Below are 26,261 nucleotides of genomic sequence, written 5' to 3'. Positions count from 1 at the left end.
ACTCCAAAATATATCCAGACCGAAATTCTCATATCACCCATCTGAAAGGATGAGTTTTTCATTTATAATATTCTTGATTGTAGCACTGAGTATCTAAAGTACAGATGGGGCTAGTCAGCCGTGGGTGGCACCTCCCCTAGGAGAAGGAAATCAATAATCTCAAACCTCCTGCTGCCTTGTAGCTACCCCCTCTCATGGGGTTTACTACTGAAGTCTTCTCCAACGGAAAATCTGCAGCTGGAGTCCCTAAGGCAGTCCTATGTTGAGTTCAATGCTAACTGGTAACTCCTGTGGCGCCGCTGGTGTGAAACTGCATGGGCAACAGCTTACTCTCCATATTATACTACCCTGGGTTGCTTATTAAGTAGACAGCTAGGACGCAGCATCCATGGTCAACCCCAACCAATGGAGGGCCTCACTCTAGAGTACATAATAGAATTGCAGATCCCGATTGCTGATTTTCGTATTTTTTTCCCATTAGCATCAATTTATCCTCTCCCAGCAGATGAGGATACACAGGGAGCAGTGAAATTTGACTTTAATTGTGATGCTAATTAGTGACTAATGTGCTGTAAGGCTTTTTTGAGTAATTGTTTATGTTAGTACCTTTGTTCATCTTTCATACTATGTATAGATCTGATCTTGGAGATGGGGAGATGAACACGCTTTGGAGAAAATATAAAGTGGGGATGTGATTCATTCTAAAATAGGGAATGAGGTTTCAGGAAAATTAGCAAAAAGATGTTCAATTATGATTAATACAAAGCAATGTGAAGGTGTAAGTTTTGGGAGAGGCTCCCCATTAAGTGATTAAGTAGCAGAAGAAATTATTGATTGTATGAATTTGATTATGGTTATAATATTGCTTGGATGTGGAAATTATCACCATTAGAACATGACAAGTCACTAGCTATGGAACAAATCATTTTGAGAAGCATTAAGTATTTAATGCATCATTATTCATCAAGGATAATAATGCTGTGTGACTAAACAATGGAATGGTTTTGTTGGCCCTCATCTACTCTTCTAGATATGTACACGGTGTTGAAAGATCCACAGAAGCAGAAAACACAAGCACAAAATTTTGTTGAACTATAACTCTACGTTACGCTGATGAAAAGGTTAATGTTACTATGTTTGAAAAGTGAATTTGTTTTTATATCCAGACTGTAAATCTGTCTGTTTACTTGACAGTTAAAAGGGATCATTATAAGAACACTTCAGATGATATGTGTTTTATAGCTTCTCTACTTCCAGGCAAATTTTGCTTTATGGGCTGAAAAATAAACATTATTTAACCTGATGTTTCTTTTTCCTCCAACTTTATTATTTCAGTTTTAAGTAAAATGGAATATTTGGTTCTATGAAACATCTGAACATCTGGTGTCTACTAATGCAACCCAACTGTATTTTGCTGAGGCAGATCTGTGTAATGCGAGGGAACATTATTTAAAAAGTAATGTAAGGAAAAAAAAGGTGCCAAATATTTTAGATTTCAGTGTAAATGGGAAGAATTTTTCCTAGGGTGAAATATGGAAAAGGAGGAGACATTTGAAAATGAGAAATTATTTTTGGCAACTAAAGCTAATGAATTAACATATGTTAGAATCATTATAAATGCATCATAAGTATCTTTTGTATGTAGTGACCATTACGAACATAGATTGAGTCAATTCTATGGCAGATGCCCAGAGAGTGGGACTTAGTGAATAGATGCCAAAAATTATTTTAGATGCCATTATTCTTTGGTTAAGGACAATTACTCATTACAACATTTTAAATTAAAATCATAAAATCATTACAACATGGAATGTAGCCATTTGGCCCATCACATCAGCTCTGTGTGGGAGCACTCTGAGTCCTGGTCCCCTGCTCTTTTCTTGTCTTGACACTTTTTCCTCCCTCAAATATACATCCAATTCCTTTTAAAAGTAGCAATTAAATCTCCTTCTACTGTCCTTTTAGATACTGAATCACAGATCACAGGTTCTCACTGAATGGGAGCAGTTCTTTCTGTTGTCTTCTACTTCAGTCAATCCACCTTTTAACAAGTGTGTCTTAAGCAGTGTAGTGCTTACTGTACAAAAGAATTTGAAGTCACCCATCGCAAGGAGCATTCTACTCTTTTTTTTATCAGTGCACTTTCCAGGTCTCCAGGGCCTTCACCTCCTTCCTCTAAAGCAATGACCAGATCTACATGCAATATTCTGTCAGCACCCAAACCATATTGGCATGCTTTGAAGAGGTTTAATGTAACACCATGCCTCTCAAAAAAATCTGCAATTTGTTTTTTTTAAACTTGTTTTGTCAAACTATCCTGAAATCTAATATTTCTATATTCAAGTACTCAGAAATTCGTATTTGCTAAAATGAATGTTAAACTGGTTAGCCAGTGGATACTTTTGTTGCAGAAGGTTACACCTTTTCAGTTTTTCAGTTTTCTGGCATTACACTAATCTGTTAGGAGAACTGTAAGATTGTGACCAGAATCTCTGTAATTCTGATCCATGCCTCTCTCACTATCTGAGGAAGCATGCTGTCCCAACCTAGTACACTTGGCCTTTTAGTACAGTGGTGCTAGAAAGTTTGTAAGCCCTGTAGAATGTTCTCTATTTCTGCTTAAGTATGATCTGAAATTTGATCATATCTTCATGTAAGTCCTAAAACTAGAAAAAGAAATCTCAATTAAATAAAATAACACATAAAACATTATACCTGTTGATTTAAAGAGCAAACACAAGGAAATCTGCAGATGCTGGAAATTCAAACAACCCACACAAAATGCTGGTGGAACACAGCAAGCCAGGCATCATCTATAGGGAGAAGCACTGTCAACGTTTCGGGCCGAGACCCTTCGTCAGGACTGAAGAAGGAGGGGGCAGGAGCCCTATAAAGAAGGTGGGGGGAGGGGAAAGTGCAGGTGAGAAACCAATCAGAGGAAAGATCAAGGGGTGAGGGAGGGGATAGGCAGGAGAGGTGAAGAAGGAATGTAAGGGGAAAGCACTATGGGTAGTAGAAGAAGGCAGAATCATGAGAGAGGTGATGGGCAGCTAGATGAGGAGGCAGAGTGGAAGTGGGATAGGGGAGGGAGAGGGAGGGAATTACCGGAAGTTGAAGAATTTGATGTTCATACCAAGGGGCTGGAGACTACCCAGACGGTATATGAGGTGTTGCTCCTCATCATGACAGTAGAGGAGGCCATGTATGGACATATCCGAATGGGAATGTGAAGGAGAGTTGAAGTGGGTGGCAACCGGGAGATCCTGTTTGTTTTGGTGGACAGAGCGGAGGTGCTCAACAAAGCGGTCCCCCAATCTGCGTCGGGTCTCACCGATGTAGAGGAGGCCGCACCGAGAGCACTGGATGCAATAGATTACCCCAACAGACTCACAAGTGAAGTGTTGCCTCACCTGGAAGAACTGTTTGGGCCCTGAATGGTGGTAAGAGAGGAGGTGTAGAGACAGGTGTAGCACTTAAGCTTGCAGGGATAAGTGCCAGGTGGGAGATCTGTGGGGAGGGACGTGTGGACCAGGCAGTCGCAGAGGGATTGATCCCTGCGGAAAGCGGAGAGGGATAGAGAGGGAAAGATGTGCTTAGTGGTGGGGTCCTGTTGAAGGTGGCAGAAGTTGCGGAGGATAATATGCTGGATCCGGAGACTGGTGGGGTGGTAGGACAAGGGGAACACGGTCCCTGTTGTGGTGACGAGAGGATGGGGTGAGGGCCGAAGTGCGGGAAATGGAGGAGATGCGGGTGAGGGCATCATTGATGATGGCAGAATGGAAACCACGATTCTTAAAGAAAGAGGACATTTGAGATGTCCTGGAAAGGAAAGCCTCATCCTGGGATGATTTATTTTTTGAGAAAAATAATCCAATATTACATGCATTTGTTGAAAAGGTATGTGAACCTTTGCTTTCAGTAACTGGCGTGACCCCCTTGTACAGCAATAACTTCAGCCAAACATTTCTGGTAACTGTTGATCAGTCTTGCACATCGGCTTGGAGGAATCTTAGACTATTCCTCTTTACATAACTGCTTCACCTCTGGGATGTTGGTGCACTTCCTTACGTGAACTGCTTGCTTCAGTTTCTTCCACAACATTTCTATAGGATTAAGGTCAGGACTTTGACTCAGCCATTCCAAAACACAAATTTTCTTATTTTTTAAACCATTCTGTTAATTTGCACATATCTTTCAGATCATTGTCTTGTTGCATTATCCAACTTCTATTAAGCTTCAGGTGACAGCTACCCTGACATTCTCCTGTAGATGTCTTGATACAATTTTGAATTCATTGTTCCCGCAAGGATTGTGAGCTGTCCGGGCCCTGAGACAGCAAAGCACCTGCAAACCAGGATACTCCTTCCACCATGCTTCACAGTTGGGATGAGGTTTTGGTGTTGGTATGCAGTGCCTTTTCCCCTCCAAACATAGCAATGTGCATTTCTGCCAGAAAGTTCAATTTTTGTCTCATCTGTCCACAGAGCATTGTTTCAGAAGTGTTTATAGAACATCCAGGTAGTCTTTTGCAAACTTGAAACATGCAGCAATGTTTTGTTTTAGAGAGCAGTGGTTTCCTCTGGTGTCCTTCCATAAGCACCATTTTTGTTCAGTGTTTTTCTCATAGTGGACACATGAACAGAGACTTCAGCAGGTTCTAGAGATTTCTGCAGGTCTTTTGCTGTTACCCTTGGGTTCTTTCTCACCTGTTTCAGCATTGCATATTGTGCTCTTGGTGTGATCTTTGCAGGATGCCAAACAAAAGTAGCAACAGTACTGAATTTCCTCCATTTGTAGACAATTTCTCTTACTGTGGACTGATGAACACTCGGGTCTTTAGAAATGCTTTTGTAGCCTTTCCCAGCTTCATAAATCTCTACAATTCTTCTGAGGTCCTCTGAAAATTGCTTTGATGAAGCATGGCACACAAAAACAGATCTTTCTTGAGAAGAGCAGGCTCTGTCAGTAACCAGACTTTGTGTCTTTTTATAGGGCAAGGCACCTCTACAATCCACATGTCCAATCTCATCTCATTGATTGGGACACCTGACTCCAAATAGCTTTTGTAGAAGGCATTACCCCGGAGGATCACAGGATTCACAAACTTTCTAGCACCACTGTACATTTTCAGGATCAATATTGTAGCCTTTCCATTATCTCAGCTATTCCCTCTTTTGCTCTGACTGTGGTAAATATTTGGAAAGTTACCAAGCTCCATTTGTAAATATCCATTTGGCTATTAATCGGCGCTAGCTCATCTCATTTAATCTTCATTATGTATATGCTTGCTTTATTGTTTGAAGATATCAGAAATGTCAGGCTTCTCTGTCAGGAACTTGTTTTTAAGTGTCAGTGCTTATGTGATACCCAGCTAGAGTGGGGCCAATAGTATTGCGATGATGAGATTGTAGAACTGTACAGCATAAAAATGAGCCCTTGGGCCAAACTTGTCTATGCCAACTGTGATGCCTTTCTTTGTAAATCCCATTTGCCAAAGTTAGCCTGATAGTTCTGTACTCTTTACATGCACCGATGGCTTTTAAACATTGTAATTGTCTCTTATTTTTTCTGGCAGCTCATTCCAAATAATCACAACTCTGTGTGGAGGGGAAAATGCTTGCCCCTCAGATCTCTTTTAAGCTTCTCCCCTCGTACATTCGAACTATGACCTCTGATTTTGGACTTGCATACCCTGAGAAAAAAAGATCAGAATATCAACCCTATTGATATCCTTCATAATCATAGATCTCTACAAAGTCACCCTTCAGTGTCCTATTTTCCAGTGAGATGAAGCCCGGCCTCTTCAATTTCTCTTTGTAACTGCAGCTCTCTATTACAAGCAATGGCAGTGACTGTTCTGCACTCATGCTGTTGCCTTTGCCTGTGGCCTCTTATTTCAGGCTGAAATGTTGACTGTTTATTTCTCCCCAGATTTCCACCATCTCAGTTTTCATTTTGAATTTTTACCATTTTGTCGGATTGTACATGTGTTACAATTCTCTACAAATCATATATTTTTCTGAATAAATAATCCGTTTCTCATTAGGAGGAGTTTCTACATATGCTGTCAAATTATGTTTTTCTGTTTAAGTTTATTTGGGCAGTTCTGCGTTCAACTTTAGGTCCAGTTTTACTTCACAATGCATGTGAATTGCCCACTAGAATCCATGAATACTGACTCTCCCAGAGCAATCCATAATTAACAAAGTGTACAGAAGTAGCTAGAACGTGGGGATAAGAGAGAGCTACACTAGAAACTAGACCATTCAGAATTCCAAATTAACCATTTTAAAGTAGCATAAATATTACCAAACATTTATCATTGCTGATTCAAATTTTTGGAATCCTTTTTAAATATGTTTTGTTTATGGAAAATAAGACCTACAGCTCATCTATTTTCAGATCCATAACAATCGTGGTGACTTCCAACTCCGTGTAACATTAGAAAACCTCCTTTCAGCGGACCAAGTTGGACGATGGTGGATTGTTGGATCTTCATGGAGTGGTGCCCCTATGATTGACTCTGCGGGTATTAAACCACAACAAGACATAGTTGTTGGTGAGGTGAGTATTTGGTTTACTGCTGTATCATGGGAAAGAAGCTGAAGAAAGCTATTATTTAAATAATGAGATTGAGAAATGTTGAAGTACAAAGGGATCAGGATATCTTTCTACATCATTCAGTGGCTGTAAGACAAATGGTACATTATCATTCATTGCAAAAGGTTTTGAGTACAGGAACAAAATTGCCCAATAATTTGCCAGATTTTGAAGGGTATAGATGGGGTTAATGCAAGCAAGCTTTTTCCACTGAGGTTGGGTGAAACTAGAACTAGAGGTCGCAGGTTAAGGGTGAAAAGTGAAGTATTTAAGAGGGCGGTGAGAGTGTGGAATAAGCTGCCAGTGGAAGTAGTGGATGTGGGTTGGATTTCAACATTTAAGAGAAATGAGGATAAGTATATGGATGGGAGGGATATGGAGAGCTATGGTCCAGATGTGGGTCAGTGAGACTAGGCAGAATAACAGTTTAGCAGGGATGACATGGGCTGAATAGCCTGTTTCTGTGTTGTCGTGCTCTATGACTGCAGGCAATATGAGATCATTGTTCATGTATGTCATGCCTTGGTGAATTTACACCTGGCATATTGTGTGTTGTTTTTGTATCTACTCGCCTTTTTCTTCTTCAAATCTTAATTCTTTCAAATATGTTTATTACAATCATACTGTATTGTTGAGCAGTTTTTGATCTTTGTACTTTTCCTGAAGCCTTACTTAGTTCTTCTCCCCCTGTAGAATTAAATAGCCAGAGGCCTGGCTGCATCACAAAGCAGAGCCGTGTTCCCATGAAAGCCGAGTTGCAGAAAGGTCTTTGGCAAATCCTCAACTCCCATCCCTGCACCATTCTAGTAGACTTTCAATAGTTGCTCTCAACTGAAAGTGTAAGAAATCTATTATCTGAAATAAGTAAACCACACTTTATCAGTGAAGGTTAATGTCCCCATTACTGGGCTCACATTACATCTGGCAGCTATACCTGGAGCCAAATATATACGTCCGACAATCCAGCTCAGGACATCTGTCAGTCCATTGGCAGTCCAGGGAATTGGACGCACCATTACATTGTACAGGGTTTGAAGTGAAACACAAGCATACCCATGAAGAGCTTGGAAATGCCAGTTCTCTGCCACCCAAACCACTTAGCTTTATGTATTGTTCGGATATTATCTTATTGATTTAAATTAATAGCTTGAAATTTTCCACTGGCATGTGGACAAAGATGTGCCAAATAGATGTACCGTCCCAATAAAGTAAAAATAAAAGGGATTCAAGAGTAGCATCAGCAAGTGGAGCTGCTTTCTCAGAGCTCCAGCAACCAGGGTTCATTCCTGACCTCCAGTGCGATCTGTGTGTTTGCACATTCTCTCTGTGACTTCATGAGTTCCCAACCTGGGGTCCATGGGCCCCTCCATTAATGCTAGGGGTCCATGGCATTAAAAATAGGTTGGGAACCCATTTGGGGCTATGATTTCCTTCCCAAAATATGCACCTTGACAGATTAATTGTTGTAAGTTGCTGCCCATGTATAGATGAGAGTGGTTGTTTGCAGTGGGTGGGGAAAGATAGGCAGTGCAGTGTTGATGGGACAGTGGGAGAATAAAATAAAGTAGAATTAAGGTAAAGGTGAGTGCTTGAACGTCCGCATGAACTGACAACAGGCAAACAGGCCCTTTGGCCCAACTCACCCATGCTGACCACCATGCTCATCCATTTACTCACAATAGGCACACATCTTTCTAATCCTTTCTGATGGACGTACCAGTCCAATTGTCTTAAAATCAACAAGGTGGACCCCAGGGCTTGCTTCCATGCAGTACCTCTCTGTGACTCCTGGGTATGTTAAACTGGACAACAGAAGACCAAAGAAAATAAAAATGTTGTATTTAAAGTTTGTATTCTATGAACATTATGTGGAGGAAATATTCAACACATCTGGTAACATCTAAGGTTTTCTTTTAAAGTAATGCTTAAGTTTTAGTTTAAAGATTTATCACAGCAGTTAAGATTCTTCAGATAGCCCACATCCTTTTTGATGCTTTTTGACACCATATAATCAATTGTAGTAACTTTCACTGATGACATTATCAGAGCTGTTTGAAAAGGCTACAGAAAGGTAATAGAACATTACATATATTCAGATAACCATGGAGTAATACAGCATTAGGAACCCTCTCCAATGCCAGCACACCTTTCCTTAGGGGCCCAAAGCTGCTCACAATACTCCAATGCTGTACAAAGCCTCAACATTACATCCTTGCTTTTATATTGTAGTTCTCTTGAACTGAATGCTAACACTGCATTTGTCTTCCTCGCCACCAACTCAACCTGCAATTTGACTATCTACCAAAGTGCATGACCATACAGTTCCCTACGGGACAATTCACAATGACCAGTTAACCTACCAACCAGTACTGCTGTGGACTGTGGGAGGAAACCTATGCAGTCATGGAGGGGAGAATGTACAATCTCCTTATAGGCAGCGGTAGAATTAAACCCAGGTCGCCTGTACTGTAAAGTGTTGTGCTAACCGCCCAAGAGGAATAAACAGTCAAAGTTTTGGGCTGAGTTCTGATGAAGGGTCTTGGCTTTTTATTCCTCCCCGTAGATGCTGTGTGATCTGCAGCATTTTGAGTGTGCTGCTCTGGATTGCCAGTATCTGTAGAATCACTTATGTAACTGATAGAGTGAAAAAAAAACTAATGTTGCGAGAGGTAGCGAGAGAGGTGCACAGAGCATGGAAAAAGGCCTTTTGGCCCATCAATCTGTGCAGCACTACATTAATCTTTGTTTTCTTTATCCTCCCCACGTACTTACACTCCTCAGAGATTTCAGTACTCACCCAGAACCAAAGGTTAACTTATTATGGCTAGTTAAGCTCTGACCCACACGTCTTTAGGGATGTTGGAGGAAACAACTGCCCTGAGGTGAATGTGCCTCGGAATGTGCAAATTCCACACAAATAGCAAATGAGTTCAAGAGTGAACCCAGGTCTCTGGTGTTGTGAGGCACTATCTTGGCTAGCTGCACCACTGTACTGATTAAATCAGGTAAATCAGATGCGCTGCTGCTCTCAAATTAAAGATCTAAAATGTGGTGATATTCTCAAGTAGACCTATTGACAATGATTTGCCAATTTACGGATATTAGCATGCTATAAAAGTAATCATGGATTTATCTTCACTGTAACATCTTAGTTTGTTCAAAGCATTCTAGGTTTTAAATATGCTTTCCACCCAACATCCAATTAAAACCTCATAATGTACTTCAACAAACAATATTTCCCACACTTGATGACTATTTATTCGATTTTAGCTAAGTGGAAAAATTTTGGAGTTGGCACGCAAACAGAGGATGAATACAGATATACGCAAACACATCTTCTGTGTCCTGATGACCAGTGAGGATTACTTAGATGCTTTTGAAAAACTTCTAAGGTCAGTAGCTTCTTGTTTCTTTGAGTGTGAAAGAACTTGATACAACTGAATAGTAGATGTTGGCCCATATTGTGCCATCAACCACAATCACCTTGGTATAGCCTTTGAGAGTCAGCAGACATTGCTGAATAAGTTCAATCCACTTTGCCAGGTGCCTTTTGCGTGTAGATAGTCAATTCATCCAGGTTTCACAAAGTCATGGAGCACTACATCACAGAGACAGGCCCTTTGACATCTTCCGTATCCTTAGTCTTCCATACCTTTCCCACCCACGTACCTATCCAAATTTCTCCTAAGTGTTGAAATTGAATCACATCCACCACTGCCCCTAACAGCTCATTCCACTCTTATCATCCTCTGAGTGAAATTTTCCCTCAAGTTTCTCTTAACATTTTCACCTTTCACTCTTAACCTATGACCCCTAGTTCTAGACTCACCCAACCTCAGTGGAAAAAGCCTGCTCATATTTACTTTCTATACCCCTCATAAATTTTATGTGCTTCTATCAAAATCTCTCCACAATCTTCTGCATTCCAGGGGATATTCAACCTTAACCTAGAACATCCAGATTAAATTAAGAGTAAATGAAGTAAAACAAGTTATTTGGTAATATCAATTAATAAAGTTTAGGACTGGAATGTGTCATCCAAACGGGTACTTCCATGCATTAATGTGTCTTATTCATACAGTCCTCAGTTTTCAGTTAAAACTTCAAGCCAACTGCTTATATATTAAGATCTGATTATCCTATTCCAACAAGTGTATAGAAGATAGCCCAGCCAAAGCAGATTTAACTGATAATTTAATGTAGCTCCTGCTGATATGGTCAATAAAACAAGGTTTATGGATGTTACTTTACTTTGATAAAGTATTTGTTTAGGTTCTAGGTAAGAGAGACTGATAAGAAAATAGAATCAAATGGAATTGGAAACAGTCTCAAAGTCAGAGAGTGAGTGCAAGAATATGTATTTGTACTGGCAGAATATAAAAATATGGTGTTCTTCCAAGGACTTATGCTAAAGCTTCGCCTTTCCCTTGAATTTAATTAGAAGAATGAGAAAAGAGCCTTGGTTCCAAGTTTGTTCATGACACTAAGTTATGTGTCACAGTTTTATAGAGGAGGCCGAAACAAAATACTACAAATAGTGTGGGTGAAACTGACAAAAAATAAATGGATAATAGCATTTTCTACATGGTGGAATAACTTGGAACTATAGTGGGCAAAGTACATAGTAAATTGGTAAATTTATTACTGTCACATGTACCAAGCAAAAGCATTATTTTTGCATAGCATCCATACAGATTATTTTATCACATTAGTGTGTTGAGGTAGTACAAAGAAGATAAATGACAGATTACAGATTAAAGTGTTACAGTTGCAGAGTGCAATGCCAGCAGACAATAAGGTGCAAGGGCCAAGATGAGGTTGATTGTGAGGTCAAGAGTCCATCCATATCGTACAAAGGTGTTGTTAGTAGTCTTATAACAGTGGGATAAAGATATCCTTAAGCCTGATGGAACATAGATTTGTTTGCGGTATAATAAGTTATCAAGAAGGCAAGCAGAATGTTGGCCTTCCTTGCTAGAGGGATTTAAGAGCAGGGAAGTTGCTCTGCAACTATTTAGGGTATTGTTGAGGCACCACCTAGAGAACTGTATGTATTTTTAGTCTCCTCACTTGATGCAACACACACAAAATGCTGGTGGAACTCAGCAGGCCAGGTAGCATCTAGGAAAAGAGTACAGTCGACATTTCTGGTCGAAACCCTTCAGCAGGACTGGAGAAAAAAGCTAGGGAGTAGATTTAAAAGGTGGGTGGAGGGGAGAGAGAAACACAAGGCGATAGGTGCAACCTGAAGGTGGGGGGGGGGGGAGATTGAAGTAAAGAGCTGGGAAGTTGATTGGTGAAGGAGAAAGAAGGCCATTGAAGAAAGAAAAGGAGGGAGGACTATGGGCAAGCAAGGAGATAAGGTGAGAGAGAGAGAGAGAGAGAAAATAGGATGTGAAATGGTGAAGGAGGGGGGTGGGCAGCATTACTGGAAGTTGAGAAATCAATGTACATACCATTAGGTTGGAGGCTATCCAAACAGAATATAAGGTATTGTTCCTCCAACCTAAGTGTGGCCTCATCACGACAGTTGAGAAGGCTATGGATGGACATTTCGGAATGGGAATAGGAAGTGGAATTAAAATGGGTGGCCATTGGGAGATTCCACTTGTTATGGCCTTTCGGCCCAATGAGCCATACCGCCCAATTAACCCACCAACCTGTATGTCTTTGGAATGTGGGAGAAGACTGGAGCACCTGAAGAGCCCCAGCCGTTACAGGGAGAATATATAAAGCACCTTAGAATTGGCAGCGGAATTGAACCCAGGTTACTGACACAGTAATAGCCTTACATTACCGTGCTGACCCTAAATCATGACACCATGCCACCAGACACTCTATCCCTTTTGTGTACTCCAACTCATCATTACTTGAGATTCAGCCCATTATGGTCGTGTAATCTACAATCTTGTAGATGGAGTTGGGGCAGAATCTGGTCACACAGTCTAGAGAGTAACTGAGGGTGTTAGGGATTATTGTGGTGGAGGTGGTGCTGTCTGTCCTTATTGTGGTCATTTGGTCAGGAGGTCATGGATCCAGTTGCAAAGGGGGGTGTTAAGTTGTAGGAGTTTGGAGATGAGCAGAGAAAATAACTAAACACTACAAGGTGGGTTAACAAAAATAATTTAACATTAATTTTAAAAGACTGTAAATACTGGAAACCTGAAATAAAAATAGAAAATGCTCAGCAGGTTAGGCAGCGACTGTATAAAGAGAAATAAAGTTAATGTTTCCGGTCAAAAGCCCTTTGTCAGTATTGGGAAAGTGAACACTGGATGTTATCTCCTGTACATGTCAAGTTCAAATTCAGTTATTGTCATTCAACTGTACACACGTATACTGCCAAAGAAAAGAACATTCCTACAAACTAAGGTGCACAACACAGTACAAAAAACAAACACACACACACACACACACAAAAGTGATATTACCACAAATAAATTAATAAAAAGGCCCATTTACAATGCAAGTCAAAAAGTAAACGGTATAACGCTACTGGCACTTCATACGTGATGATGAGACCTGGAGGTGGCAGGGAGTTCATTAGTCTTACCACCTGGGGGGGCTGGTGCTGTTTCCCATCCTAATAGTTCTTGTCCTAATGCTACAGCACCTCCTGCCTGATCGTAGGGGGTAGGGGGTCAAAGAGATCGTTGGTTGGATAGGACAATGCTAAGGGCCCTGCATATGCAGCGCTCCAGATAAGTACCTCTGGTGGAAGAGAGACCCCAATGAACCTCTCAGCAGTCCTTGAGATCCTTTGTAAGGACTTGTGGTCAGATTCTTTGCATTTCCTGTACCAGAAGGTGATGTAGCTGATCAGTACACTCTCGATGGTGCTCCTGTATTTGATTACCATGCACTGAAAGTTATACAGCTGAAGCTCCACATAATTCCTTTTTTGGAATACAGTGTTCAGTTTTGTGTGAAGTACTTTAGGTTAGCATCATACGATCATACAGCACAGGTTCTTGAGCCCATCTGGTATATGCTAACCAAGATTCCCATCTATGGTAGTTCATTTTGCCTTCACTTGGCCCATATCCCTCTAATTGTTCACATCCATGTACCTGTCCAAGTCTCTTTTACATGTTGCCTGCTTCAGTTGGCAGTTCTTTCCATGTACTCACCACTCTCTGGGAGAACAGGCTGTCCCTCAGGTTCTTAATAAATCTCTCCCCTCTCACCTTAAACCTATACCATCCCCCTAGCTCTTGATTCCCCAAACCTGAGGAAAAGACTACACTTTCACCCTATCTATGCCGCTCAAAATTTTATACACCACTATAAGATCACCCCTCAATTCTCCTACGTTCAAATTAAAAACTTTCCATCATTCATTCCCTCGAGTCCTGGCATCGTCTTTATAAATCTACACTTTTTCCAGTGTAATGGTATTTTTTCTATAGCAAGCAAACTGAACACAGTATTCCAAATGCAGCTCACCAAAGTCTTTTGCAACTGCGACATAACATCCTAATTTCTATAATCAATGCAGGATGAATGTGTTCTTAAAGAGGTTGTGGTGCACCATTGCCAAGAACATTAAATTGATGACTGGTTGAATTGACTAGGTTGCATTATAGAAAATTATAGAAAAAGTTTCCTAAATCAATTTTTACTGATGTATTTATCCCCATTTTTGAATATTAGAATGTAAAGCCATAGAAGCAACTAAATGTTATCGAGTGATTAATTGTAATGATTTTTCTAACCATCTGCTGTCACTAAATTGTTATCAATGTACTTTTATCTGTGATTAACTTTATATTATTCAGCACAGCCATCAATTAAAGCTTTGATACCACTCTTGCATGGATTCTACTCAACCTATTTGCCCAGCCATCCATTAAGTTAAAGATATTTAAAATTCTTCCTGGCTTAACCATTTTCCAGATTTTACATTTAACTTTTATTTTCACAGGCTTGGGCTGAAAGATCAGCAGGAAAGGGAGATTATTCATGTCCTTGTTCATTGTTGCCTGCAAGAAAAGACTTTTAATCCTTTTTATGCTTTTCTGGTGGAAAAATTCTGTGAATATAAGAGGAGATTTCAGGTAATACTACATTTACAATGTTCTGGTGGTTCATAAGCTGCTGGGTCTTTAATTATTTTAATCCTTTTACCAGCAGTGTTAATGAAATTAGAAATTTAAAGTTTGCCAATATTTATCATTACTGAATTATTTATTTAAGCATTAGAGAATTTGTACTTCTGATGGCCAAGTCATTTACACTGGTGATTATAAAACAAGGGCTGACTAACTCCTTGGGCAAGCAATCGCAGTACTAATGCAATAATGATGTCTGCTGTTAATTTCATTTGCTTGCCTTGTTGTTCAGGTAATTTACACAAAGGTATTAAGAGCCTGACAACATTAGTCATCATTAGCACCAGCTTGGAACATAATTGTTAGTTTTGGTATCCCAGTATAAGGGAATATTCACTCCATTGGCCCATTGATAGCCAAAAGTAATTATGTTGCCAGATCCCAGGAAATGACTCTTCCCTCTCTCTCTCCCCCCCCCCCCAACTTTTGAGTTATTAGGATTTATTACAGTTATTACAGCAATTGATAAATTATTGACAGAACAAGGCTAGTCCTATCCTGGAAGACTCTGGGTTAAAGTTTAATCTTAAACTCCACACAGATAGGACCAGAAGTCAGGATTGAACCAAGGTCCCTGGAATCATGAGGCAGCAGCTAATCGGAATTAAAGTGTCTGGCCACCAGGAAGTTCTGCCCTTGGCGAATGGAGCAGAGGTGCTCATATCGGGACTGGAGTCTATTGTCTCTAGTCCCCCAATTTACAACAGGTGTCGCCAATGTAGAGGAGGCCACATCAGGAGGACCAGGCACAATAGATGACCCCAGTAGATTCACATTTCAATTCCCATTCCTACTTCAACATGTGCAAGGTGAGGCCACCCTTGGGGTGTTGGAACATCATTTTTTCCATCTGGGTAGCCTCCATCCTGATGGCATAAATATCGATTTTTTTTTCTTCTTCTAAAAAATTCACTCCCCCCTCCCCTCCTTTTGTTCCCCACTCTGGCCCCTAGCCTCTTCTTTCCCACCTGCCACCTCCTCCTTCCCTTTCTCCATGGTCCACTCTCCTCTGCGATCAGATTCCTTCCTGTCCAGTCCTTTATCTTTTCTACCCACCTGGCTTCACCTGTCACCTTCTGTCCTTCTTCCCCTCCCCCCACTTTTTCACTCGGGCATCTTCCCCCTTCCTTTCCAGTCCTGAAGAAGGGTCTCAGCCCGAAACGTCAACTGTTTGTTCACTTCCACGTATGCTGTCTGACTTTTTGTGGGTGTTGCTTCAGAAATCTGGTGAATTGTATTTTGAGAGTTACAAGTCATAGGAACTTGCTTCCTCAGGGCAGTAGAATGAGAGTCTTTGAATAATTTTAAGTCAGGTGCAGTCAGATTCTTTAAGGTAGGTGGAAATGTAGAGCTGAAGCTACATTCAGATCATTCATGATTCTACTAAAAGGCTAACAGGCTTAAAGAGCCAAGTAGTCTCCTACTTGCATTTTTGTATGTATTCTTGCTCATATTTCCTACTTTCTTATGATATTTTAAACTTCTTATCATCTCAAGTGGCAGTGAGACAGGCAGAAATAATTTACAGCCTGCTGAGGTCAGGGACACTCACATAAAGCAAGTCAGAGACAATAGAAGACAACTAAAGGTCCTTTCCCCAACTTGTCCATGCCAACCAGGTTGCCCAAGTGAATTCATTAACGGTGTTGTGGTTGAAGAGACCTTCCATTGGGTGTTGACTCAACTGTAAAGTGAAGTTAATTAATTTAGCCTACAATAAATCATCTTGAGCCACTTTTGAGTGCCCTGCCTTTTAACATACCTTTGTTCAAAGGAACAACAGGATCCAGGAACTTACAAACCCTACCTTATTTGGATGCCTAGAACTTAGGGGGGAATAGAACTTCTACTGTTTTTTTACGATACTGATAAGCACGAATTACATACAAACATGACTCAGGAGCAAGAGTAAGCCACTCAGACCCAATTAATAAAATCATAGATAATCTGATTGTGTCTCACAACTCTTATTTATTTCTAACTACTGTAACCCTTCACCAGCTCGTAAAGAATCGGATTCCAGTGCCTTTTGGGGAAGGCATGTCCAAAAACCAGTGACCTTCTTTGTGGGGCGGGGGGGTGGCGGGGTGGAATTCTCAGTTCTGGGTTTTTCCATGGACAAAAACATCTTCTCCACATGTAAGTTCTTTAAAGTCTAAACTTTTGAGTGTTTCAATCAGTTCCCATTTTACTCCTCTGCACCCAGTGGGTAAAGCGTGCCTGTCCAACCTTTCTTTAGAAGACAAATCCGCCTGTTCCAGGTATCAGTCCAGTGTACTTTCTAAGAACTGCTTCCATTGTATTAAAATCATTAAATGAAGTGACCAATACCATAGGCCAGGCTCCAAATGTGATTTTGCCAGTGTATGTGATGGCACTGCTAACAGGGTTGTTGCATTAGAGCTCCAGGATCCTGGCTGTCAATGGTGTCTGCTGGTTCTGTTGTGGGTTTCCTCCCTCATCCCAAAGGTGTTGGTTAGTAGGTTAATTATTCCCTCAGCAACAAATAATTACATTCTGTTAGCTTTCCTAATAACTTGTTATATCTGTTGTGTTGGCAAATTGTGAATCAGACAGATTCTCAGAGCACAACAAACTCTTGCCATTTAGGTAATGCTTTTTGTTTTTCTGGCCAAAATAGAAAATTCTGTTTCTCCAAATTGTATTCTATTTATCTCTATCTCCTTGCAGCCTCCTTCCATCCTCTGCCACTTTGCCATCCTCTGCCACACGGACACTTTGCCATCCTCTGCCACACGGACACTTTGCCATCCTCTGCCACACGGACACTTTGCCATCCTCTGCCACACGGACATTTTGCCATGCCCTGCCACACGGACACTTTGCCATCCTCTGCCACACGGACACTTTGCCATGCCCTGCCACAAGGACACTTTGCCATCCTCTACCACACGGACACTTTGCCATCCTCTACCACACGGACACTTTGCCATGCCCTGCCACACGGACACTTTGCCATGCCCTGCCACAAGGACACTTTGCCATCCTCTACCACACGGACACTTTGCCATCCTCTACCACACGGACACTTTGCCATGCCCTGCCACACGGACACTTTGCCATGCCCTGCCACAAGGACACTTTGCCATCCTCTACCACACGGACACTTTGCCATCCTCTACCACACGGACACTTTGCCATGCCCTGCCACACGGACACTTTGCCATGCCCTGCCACACGGACACTTTGCCATGCCCTGCCACACGGACACTTTGCCATCCTCTACCACACGGACACTTTGCCATGCCCTGCCACACGGACACTTTGCCATCCTCTACCACACGGACACTTTGCCATCCTCTGCCACACGGACACTTTCCATGCCCTGCCACACGGACACTTTGCCATGCCCTGCCACACGGACACTTTGCCATGTCCTGCCACACGGACACTTTGCCATGTCCTGCCACACGGACACTTTGCCATGCCCTGCCACACGGACACTTTGCCATCCTCTGCCACACGGACACTTTGCCATGCCCTGCCACACGGACACTTTGCCATGCCCTGCCACACGGACACTTTGCCATCCTCTGCCACACGGACACTTTGCCATCCTCTACCACACGGACACTTTGCCATGTCCTGCCACACGGACACTTTGCCATGCCCTGCCACACGGACACTTTGCCATGCCCTGCCACACGGACACTTTGCCATGCCCTGCCACAAGGACACTTTGCCATGCCCGACCACACGGACACTTTGCCATCCTCTGCCATACGGACACTTTGCCATGCCCTGCCACACGAACACTTTGCCATCCTCTACCACACGGACACTTTGCCATCCTCTACCACACGGACACTTTGCCATGCCCTGCCACAAGGACACTTTGCCATGCCCTGCCACACGGACACTTTGCCATGCCCTGCCACACGGACACTTTGCCATGCCCTGCCACATGGACACTTTGCCATGCCCTGCCACACGGACACTTTGCCATCCTCTACCACACGGACACTTTGCCATGCCCTGCCACACGGACACTTTGCCATGCCCTGCCACACGGACACTTTGCCATCCTCTGCCACACGGACACTTTGCCATGCCCTGCCACACGGACACTTTGCCATGCCCTGCCACACGGACACTTTGCCATCCTCTACCACACGGACACTTTGCCATCCTCTACCACACGGACACTTTGCCATGCCCTGCCACACGGACACTTTGCCATGTCCTGCCACACGGACACTTTGCCATCCTCTACCACACGGACACTTTGCCATGCCCTGCCACACGGACACTTTGCCATGTCCTGCCACACGGACACTTTGCCATCCTCTACCACACGGACACTTTGCCATCCTCTACCACACGGACACTTTGCCATGTCCTGCCACACGGACACTTTGCCATGTCCTGCCACACGGACACTTTGCCATCCTCTACCACACGGACACTTTGCCATCCTCTACCACACGGACACTTTGCCATGCCCTGCCACACGGACACTTTGCCATGTCCTGCCACACGGACACTTTGCCATGCCCTGCCACACGGACACTTTGCCATGTCCTGCCACACGGACACTTTGCCATGCCCTGCCACACGGACACTTTGCCATCCTCTGCCACACGGACACTTTGCCATCCTCTGCCACACGGACACTTTGCCATCCTCTACCACACGGACACTTTGCCATGTCCTGCCACACGGACACTTTGCCATCCTCTACCACACGGACACTTTGCCATGCCCGACCACACGGACACTTTGCCATGCCTGACCACACGGACACTTTGCCATCCTCTACCACACGGACACTTTGCCATCCTCTGCCACACGGACACTTTGCCATCCTCTGCCACACGGACACTTTGCCATGCCCTGCCACACGGACACTTTGCCATGCCCTGCCACACGGACACTTTGCCATCCTCTGCCACACGGACACTTTGCCATGCCCTGCCACACGGACACTTTGCCATGCCCGACCACACGGACACTTTGCCATCCTCTGCCATACGGACACTTTGCCATGCCCTGCCACACGAACACTTTGCCATCCTCTACCACACGGACACTTTGCCATCCTCTACCACACGGACACTTTGCCATGCCCTGCCACACGGACACTTTGCCATGCCCTGCCACACGGACACTTTGCCATCCTCTGCCACACGGACACTTTGCCATGCCCTGCCACACGGACACTTTTCTGAAAGCCTGGATTTGGAAAGTGCTAACTGAAAATTATTGAACCTGTGAAAATATGTATTGTTTTCCTATTATGGTGTTAAATACAGCAGATTTTCCACAAAGGAACATGTGTGGAATACCTTCAAAAATGGACTGGGTTATTTTTTCCTAAAGCTATTTAGGAATAAATTAGATACTACAAACATCAGGACAAAAAGGTGCCATTCTTTACTTATCTTGATATTGTGGCCAGGTAATCCAAAGTGACAGTTGATGTTCCTCTAAATTATACTTTATTTCATTCCTTTCTGAAACTAGTTGATTACATCTATTCATTCAGCTGTACAAGTTTACAAGTGAATTAGAATGCACTTACCTGACAAGATTCTTCCGTTGAAGATAAACATGACCACCCTCAATATTTGTTTTCTGCAAGCATTAATCTCTGTGCTTAAAGCTGCTCTTGAGAAGTAAATGCTCACATGTCAACAGTTTGAGAGATGTCAGCGAGAAAGTTCTTCCATTATAATACAGGTTATATTATATACTGCAAGTTAAATTGCATTTTACCTCCATTTAGCATATCACGATATTGGTACTTTGCCTTGTTGTAAAAGATGCCATTTCCTCTAATAACACAAGTTGATGGATTTTCATGATGTAATGTTGGCATTGAAGTAGATTGTCTGAAAGGTTTTAGCAGTTCTAACAATACAATAATGTATTTATGATTGTATCAGTTAGCATCACTGCAATAAATAGCTTCACAATTTTCAATACATAATATACTAGCTGCGCAGGTTCTGTTACTAAGAACTGTTCATAAGTTAGAAATGAACAAAAATAGTATGTGAAAGAAGGTCAGAGATACAACTAAAAGATTAGCTTTATTTGTTACATGTACATTGAAACATACAGTGAAATGTATTGTTTGTGTCAAATCAAGTAAGTGAAGGCAGCCAGGAAACGTTACCACACTTCTGCTACCAATATAGCATGCCCACAACTCACCAATCTTAACCATATATCTTCGCAATGCGGGAGGAAACCCATACTGTCTTGGGGAGAACATACAAACTCCTTAACAGACAGCAGTGGAAATTGAATCCAATCTGTGATCACTGTAAAGCTTTGCGCTAACTACTACATTACCATACCACAGCTGTAACAGTTGTGGGTAGAGCGACCGCCAACTGACCTCACTGACTCAGTGAGCGTATCTGCTCAAAGCTCCCAGCTCTACTCCACTTGATCCTGCCCTGAATTGTTGCAGATTATAGTTGGGTGAAGGTGAGGGGTGGCATGAAGATGCTCCATTCCCACCCAGCACAAGATGCATGCAGCCCCACAGAAACTGTTAAATCCATCCCATCTATTCTGTCAGTTTCCCAAATGCTCTCTCATTTGTATGGAGTATCCATAAGTCAGGCAGTCATAACCCAAGGAGGATCTGTAGACAGATACAATATGCTGAAAACAAATCTCATTTTTGTGTGAAGAACTAATATCAGATACGGCTTCCTATCTCAACATCAATCGCTGCTGGGCAAATACTAATTGACAAGGTTATCCACACTTTTTAAATAGTCTTGGATTCAACTTTAAACTTATTTACTAACATTATCAAAATAGACATTGAACGTTGATGGAATCAGATGATTCATCCTCTCCATTTGGGTTCTGTTTCCATATTAATCTGTGGCAAACTCTTAGGAACCATTTAGATAGCTTGAGAAGTTAGCATTGTAGTTTCAATGACAGGAGTAGGGGTGAATATGATGTACAGTGGTGGCAGTTCGTCTCCTGTATTCTGAAACTCATGCTTCAATAGTACGTGTGGTTATTTTCATTTTTAATTACAAATTTAAAATACTCTTTACGTGTTTGAGAGTGGGAGAGCTTGTGCAGCATAATTAATAATCTAAAATCTTGCAGATGGAGACCTGTGCTCTCAGTCTTGTTGACTCATAAAAGTGTTTCAGTTCATTACCTATCTGCAGTCATTTTTAATATTCTAACTTACAATTCTTAACCTTGAATAGATGACGTTCCAATTCAGCTTGTGGGATCGTTTCCGAGAATTGAAGGGCATGACCAGTCTGGCAACCACAAATTTGGTTCTTCTTCTTGTTCACCTTCTCAGTAGGAAAGTGGTGTCTCTAGCCATCTTTAAGGTAAATGCATAGCGGATAGTAATTCAATACTGTTTAAAATGTAATTGATCATTGTTCAAGATAATGTAATTGTTTCTTTGTTACCTTTTATGGCACAATGTGTAACTTTACATCTTGGTCTGTTGAAAGGTCACTGTTACAACTAACAGAAAGCAAACATATCTCCGTGTTACAGAGATCTTTATCTGAATAACTTGTGTAATCTTGCTTGTCTGGGGATCTAGAATAATAGATAGTAATGCAAACTTTACATATTTTTTCATGTAAAGGTATGCACAGTTTGCACAGAAGTGTGAGCACAAATAGAAATTATAGTGATGATTTTTATCAGGGTAATGAGTAGTGGGCAAAAGGTGAATCATGAGGGTCTTTGTGTGCATCATTGAGAAGTCTTTATTTCAAAAGTAAATTGTAACATCACTGTAAATGTAGTGGGATGCTGGGCTGCGCGAGTTAGAATCTGACCAAGAACTAATTCCACAGTAAAATTGTTTTGGATACTTCCTTTCAGCATGAGATGTTAAGAAATATGATTGGATAGTTTTAAAAAAAGTCTTAAAACCACAATCCCATCTCTCAATACAAGCCTTAACTCTCACAATTGCGTTTTAGTTTTTGTAGTTAGTCTGTGAACTGGATGAGCCTTTGTCACTCTTTGTCTAGAAAATTCGATGCCATAAAATGTCCCTTCAAACACAGGTGGCTGTAATAGGAAATAGATTGATTAAATGACTACCTTGTATCAGAGAAAGATAACAAAATACAAATAAACCTTTTTTTTAAATCAAGTTCTATCCCAGTACATTTTTTCTGGTCAGAGTGCACTTTTGGACATAACATCAATACAGCACATGCCAATCACTCAACGAAGGCTATATTAACCACGAAGGGTGAGAAGAAAATAAATAAATGAACTAATGGTGCTGTTTGAGATGATTCGATAGAGGCGAGAGCTAATTGCACATTGGAGCACACCTTCCAATGCTGTAAGATTGCCAGTTATCCAGACCTAATACACCACAGGGTTTCTTCCAGCACATCACCAGTACAGCCATAGATCTCTTTCCACTATTGGGGTATGAGGAGTCGGTCGTTCAGGCAGTGCAACTTTAAAACTAAATCTGGACTGAACAGGTGAATTCAGGAGGCAGGGCTCTGGAAGAGGAATATTGTAAATCTAGAAAACTCAGTCAAAAAGCAATTAATACTAGGTTACATTTTTATTGAATATTAGAGTCCTATAGCACTACTGCACAGAAACATGTCCTTTGACCCATCTAGTCATACTGTGAAGTGTAATTATACAGGTCAGCCATGATCTAATTGAATGACAAAGCAAGCTTGATGTGCTTAATAACTACACCTACTCGTTTTTCTAATGAAAGCAATCTTTATACATAAATCATCTGTTCCAATATTGCAGGTGATTGAGTTCAGTGAGCTGGATAAACCTCGAGTCAAGTTCCTAAGACAGGTTCTCCATAAGCTACTAATGGATACAGAACCAGAAGAATTAGTAGCAATCTTTCAAAGGTAATTTTATTCTGATACATAATAACTCTGATAATCCACCATCTAACCATTCAGAAATCCTAAACACAAAGTACACTGCAGATGCTGGGGTCAAAGCAACACGTACAACAAGCTGGAGGAACTCAGCAGGTTGGGCAGCATCCATGGAAACGGTGACTGCATTACTCGACTCGAATGTAATGTTCTCCCATAGAAACATAGAAAATAGGTGCAGGAGTAGGCCATTCGGCCCTTCGAGCCTGCACTGCCATTCAGTATGATCATGGCTGATCATCCAACTCAGAACCCTGTACCTGCTTTCTCTCCATACCCCCTGATCCCTTTAGCCACAAGGGCTATATCTAACTCCCTCTTAAATATAGCCAGTGAACTGGCCTCAACTGTTTCTCGTGGCAGAGAATTCCACAGATTCACCACTCTATGTGTGAAGAAGTTTTTCCTCATCTCGGTCCTAAAAGGCTTCCCCTTTATCCTTAAACTGTGACCCCTTGTTCTGGACTTCCCCCAACATCGGGAACAATCTTCCTGCATCTAGCCTGTCCAATCCCTTTAGAATTTTATACGTTTCAATAAGATCCCCCCCTCAATTTTCTAAATTCCAGCGAGTATAAGCCTAGTTGATCCAGTCTTTCTTCATATGAAAGTCCTGCCATCCCAGGAATCAATCTGGTGAACCTTCTCTGTACTCCCTCTATGGCAAGAATGTCTTTCCTCAGATTAGGGGACCAAAACTGCACACAATATTCTAGGTGTGGTCTCACCAAGGCCTTGTACAACTGCAGTAGAACCACCCTGCTCCTGCACTCAAATCCTTTTGCTATGAATGCCAACATACCATTTGCCTTTTTCACCGCCTGCTGTACCTGCATGCCCACTTTCAATGACTGGTGTACAATGACACCCAGGTCTCGTTGCACCTCCCCTTTTCCTAATCGGCCACCATTCAGATAATAATCTGTTTTTTCCCAAAGGGGTTATTCCTTTAATGGCGAGTGCATGCGCTTGATTTTGTTTAATGTGGGGAGATTGATGTACGGGCAGCCACCACACAGTCCTTGACATATCGGGCTCGGAGTCCAGTGTCTGGAACCTCCCCCTTGACCTCACCGCCATGGGTGACCCTACCAGTAGCTAGGCTCTGGGTGGCATCGATCTCTGGATCACACAAGCCTCTTCGCCATGACAAGGTGATGATCCTCAGAGAAGTCTCAAATGTAGTGTTGCGTGTTTGATGGAGGGCCTGTTTCTGTGTTTTATTTCCCTGATGAGGACCGCATTGAATGCTGTTGAACAAAAGGACCTTTTTCCTTGTTCCATATCTCTAAGATTAAGGCAACACCAAAATCACATTATTGGTGGCTCTGTAGCAAATACTGTTTTACAACTTGTGCTCAGGAATTGCCCAGTTACTTGTCTCTTATTTCAGCAGAAGATTTGCCACATTATTGTAAATATCTGACATTGGACTGAAGATTCCTATTAAAAGTTACAAATTTTAAATAATCTTTGCAATTTATTCTGAATTCTGTTCTCTATATAAGAATTGCATAGCAGAACGCTCCAAATATTACAGCCACTGATACAAACTGAAATTGTGTTCTTCAAAAGACCTTTGAATTTTGTTTTTACAGGATCTCTGGAATTCCAAATCTGGCAATGTTACGAGAAGGTCTGAAACTCTTCATTTCCCATTTCTTATTAAAGAATGCCTCCAGCCTGGGCACTTCAGAACAAGCTAATTTGCTCAAGGAACGTGTGGACATTGCTGAAAAGGCTTTACAAGCAAAAGATGCCAGACTAAAATGTTAACAATGAAGAAACACTGAAAGATTTTATCCCAAACTGTCGCCTTCCTGTCAGCTTGATCCAGTCTGGCCGTTCTCCTCTGACCTCACTCATTACCGAGGGAACTATGCCCACAGAACTGTTGCTCATTGGATTTTTTTTTTTTTGTTTATCGCAATATTCTCTCTGAACTCTAAAAGACGTGCGTAAAAATCCCAGGGAATCAACAACTTGTAAGACATTCAAACCACCCCGTCTGGCACCCATGTTCATTCCATGGTCAAAGTCACTTAGCCGTTTCTTCCGCATTCTACTGTTTGGTCTGAACAACAACTGAATCTTTTGACCATGTTTTGACTCAATATTGTAATGCATTGAGTTGCTAATATTTGTATTAAAAAGAAGGTGGCCACTGAGTTTATGACCCAGGCAGAAAAATTCTGCAGAACTGTGTATATAGTTGTCCATTGAAATAAACTATATGTGATTCAAATGATCAATTATAGGTTTAATAATAACATGAAATTCTGTTTTGGTACTTTTAAAAGATAAAAAAGGCCTGGATTCTCCAGTAGTCATGGCAATTATTTGATTCTCATAAGATGCTTTGGAGCATTGCAAAAACAGGTGCTGAGAAACCTGCAAATGAACATGAATGTTTCCTTAATATTCCTTATTTCCAACAGAATAAGGAATTCTGCCTTGCAGATTGGCAGGTATGATGTAGGCATCACGGAATCATGGCTGCAAGTTTATAGCTGGGAGCTTAATGCCCAAGCATACACATTGCATCAAAAGAATAGGCAGAAAGGCAGAAGAGCTAGCATTGCACAGTTGGTAAAAAATGAAATCTTGTTAGAAAGAGGTAGCATAGGGTTGGAAGGTGTTCAAC

General features: G+C 41.8%; 1 protein-coding gene across 1 annotated transcript in view; it reads left to right on the top strand.

Moving 5' to 3' along the window:
* Positions 1-25,865, top strand: part of nom1 (nucleolar protein with MIF4G domain 1) — a 74,174-nt gene extending 48,309 nt beyond the window's left edge. Inside the window, exons 6-11 of the mRNA XM_073054881.1 lie at positions 6,403-6,564; positions 9,871-9,992; positions 14,525-14,657; positions 21,920-22,051; positions 23,475-23,584; positions 25,216-25,865. Of these exons, the coding sequence (XP_072910982.1) occupies positions 6,403-6,564; positions 9,871-9,992; positions 14,525-14,657; positions 21,920-22,051; positions 23,475-23,584; positions 25,216-25,393 (837 nt within the window). The 3' untranslated portion in view covers positions 25,394-25,865. The remainder of the gene's footprint in view (positions 1-6,402; positions 6,565-9,870; positions 9,993-14,524; positions 14,658-21,919; positions 22,052-23,474; positions 23,585-25,215) is intronic.
* Positions 25,866-26,261: the final 396 nt, after the last annotated feature.

The sequence above is a fragment of the Hemitrygon akajei genome, chromosome 8, assembly GCF_048418815.1.
Source record: "Hemitrygon akajei chromosome 8, sHemAka1.3, whole genome shotgun sequence".
In the NCBI taxonomy this organism is placed as follows: domain Eukaryota; kingdom Metazoa; phylum Chordata; class Chondrichthyes; order Myliobatiformes; family Dasyatidae; genus Hemitrygon; species Hemitrygon akajei.
This window is presented reverse-complemented; position numbering and strand designations above follow the sequence as displayed.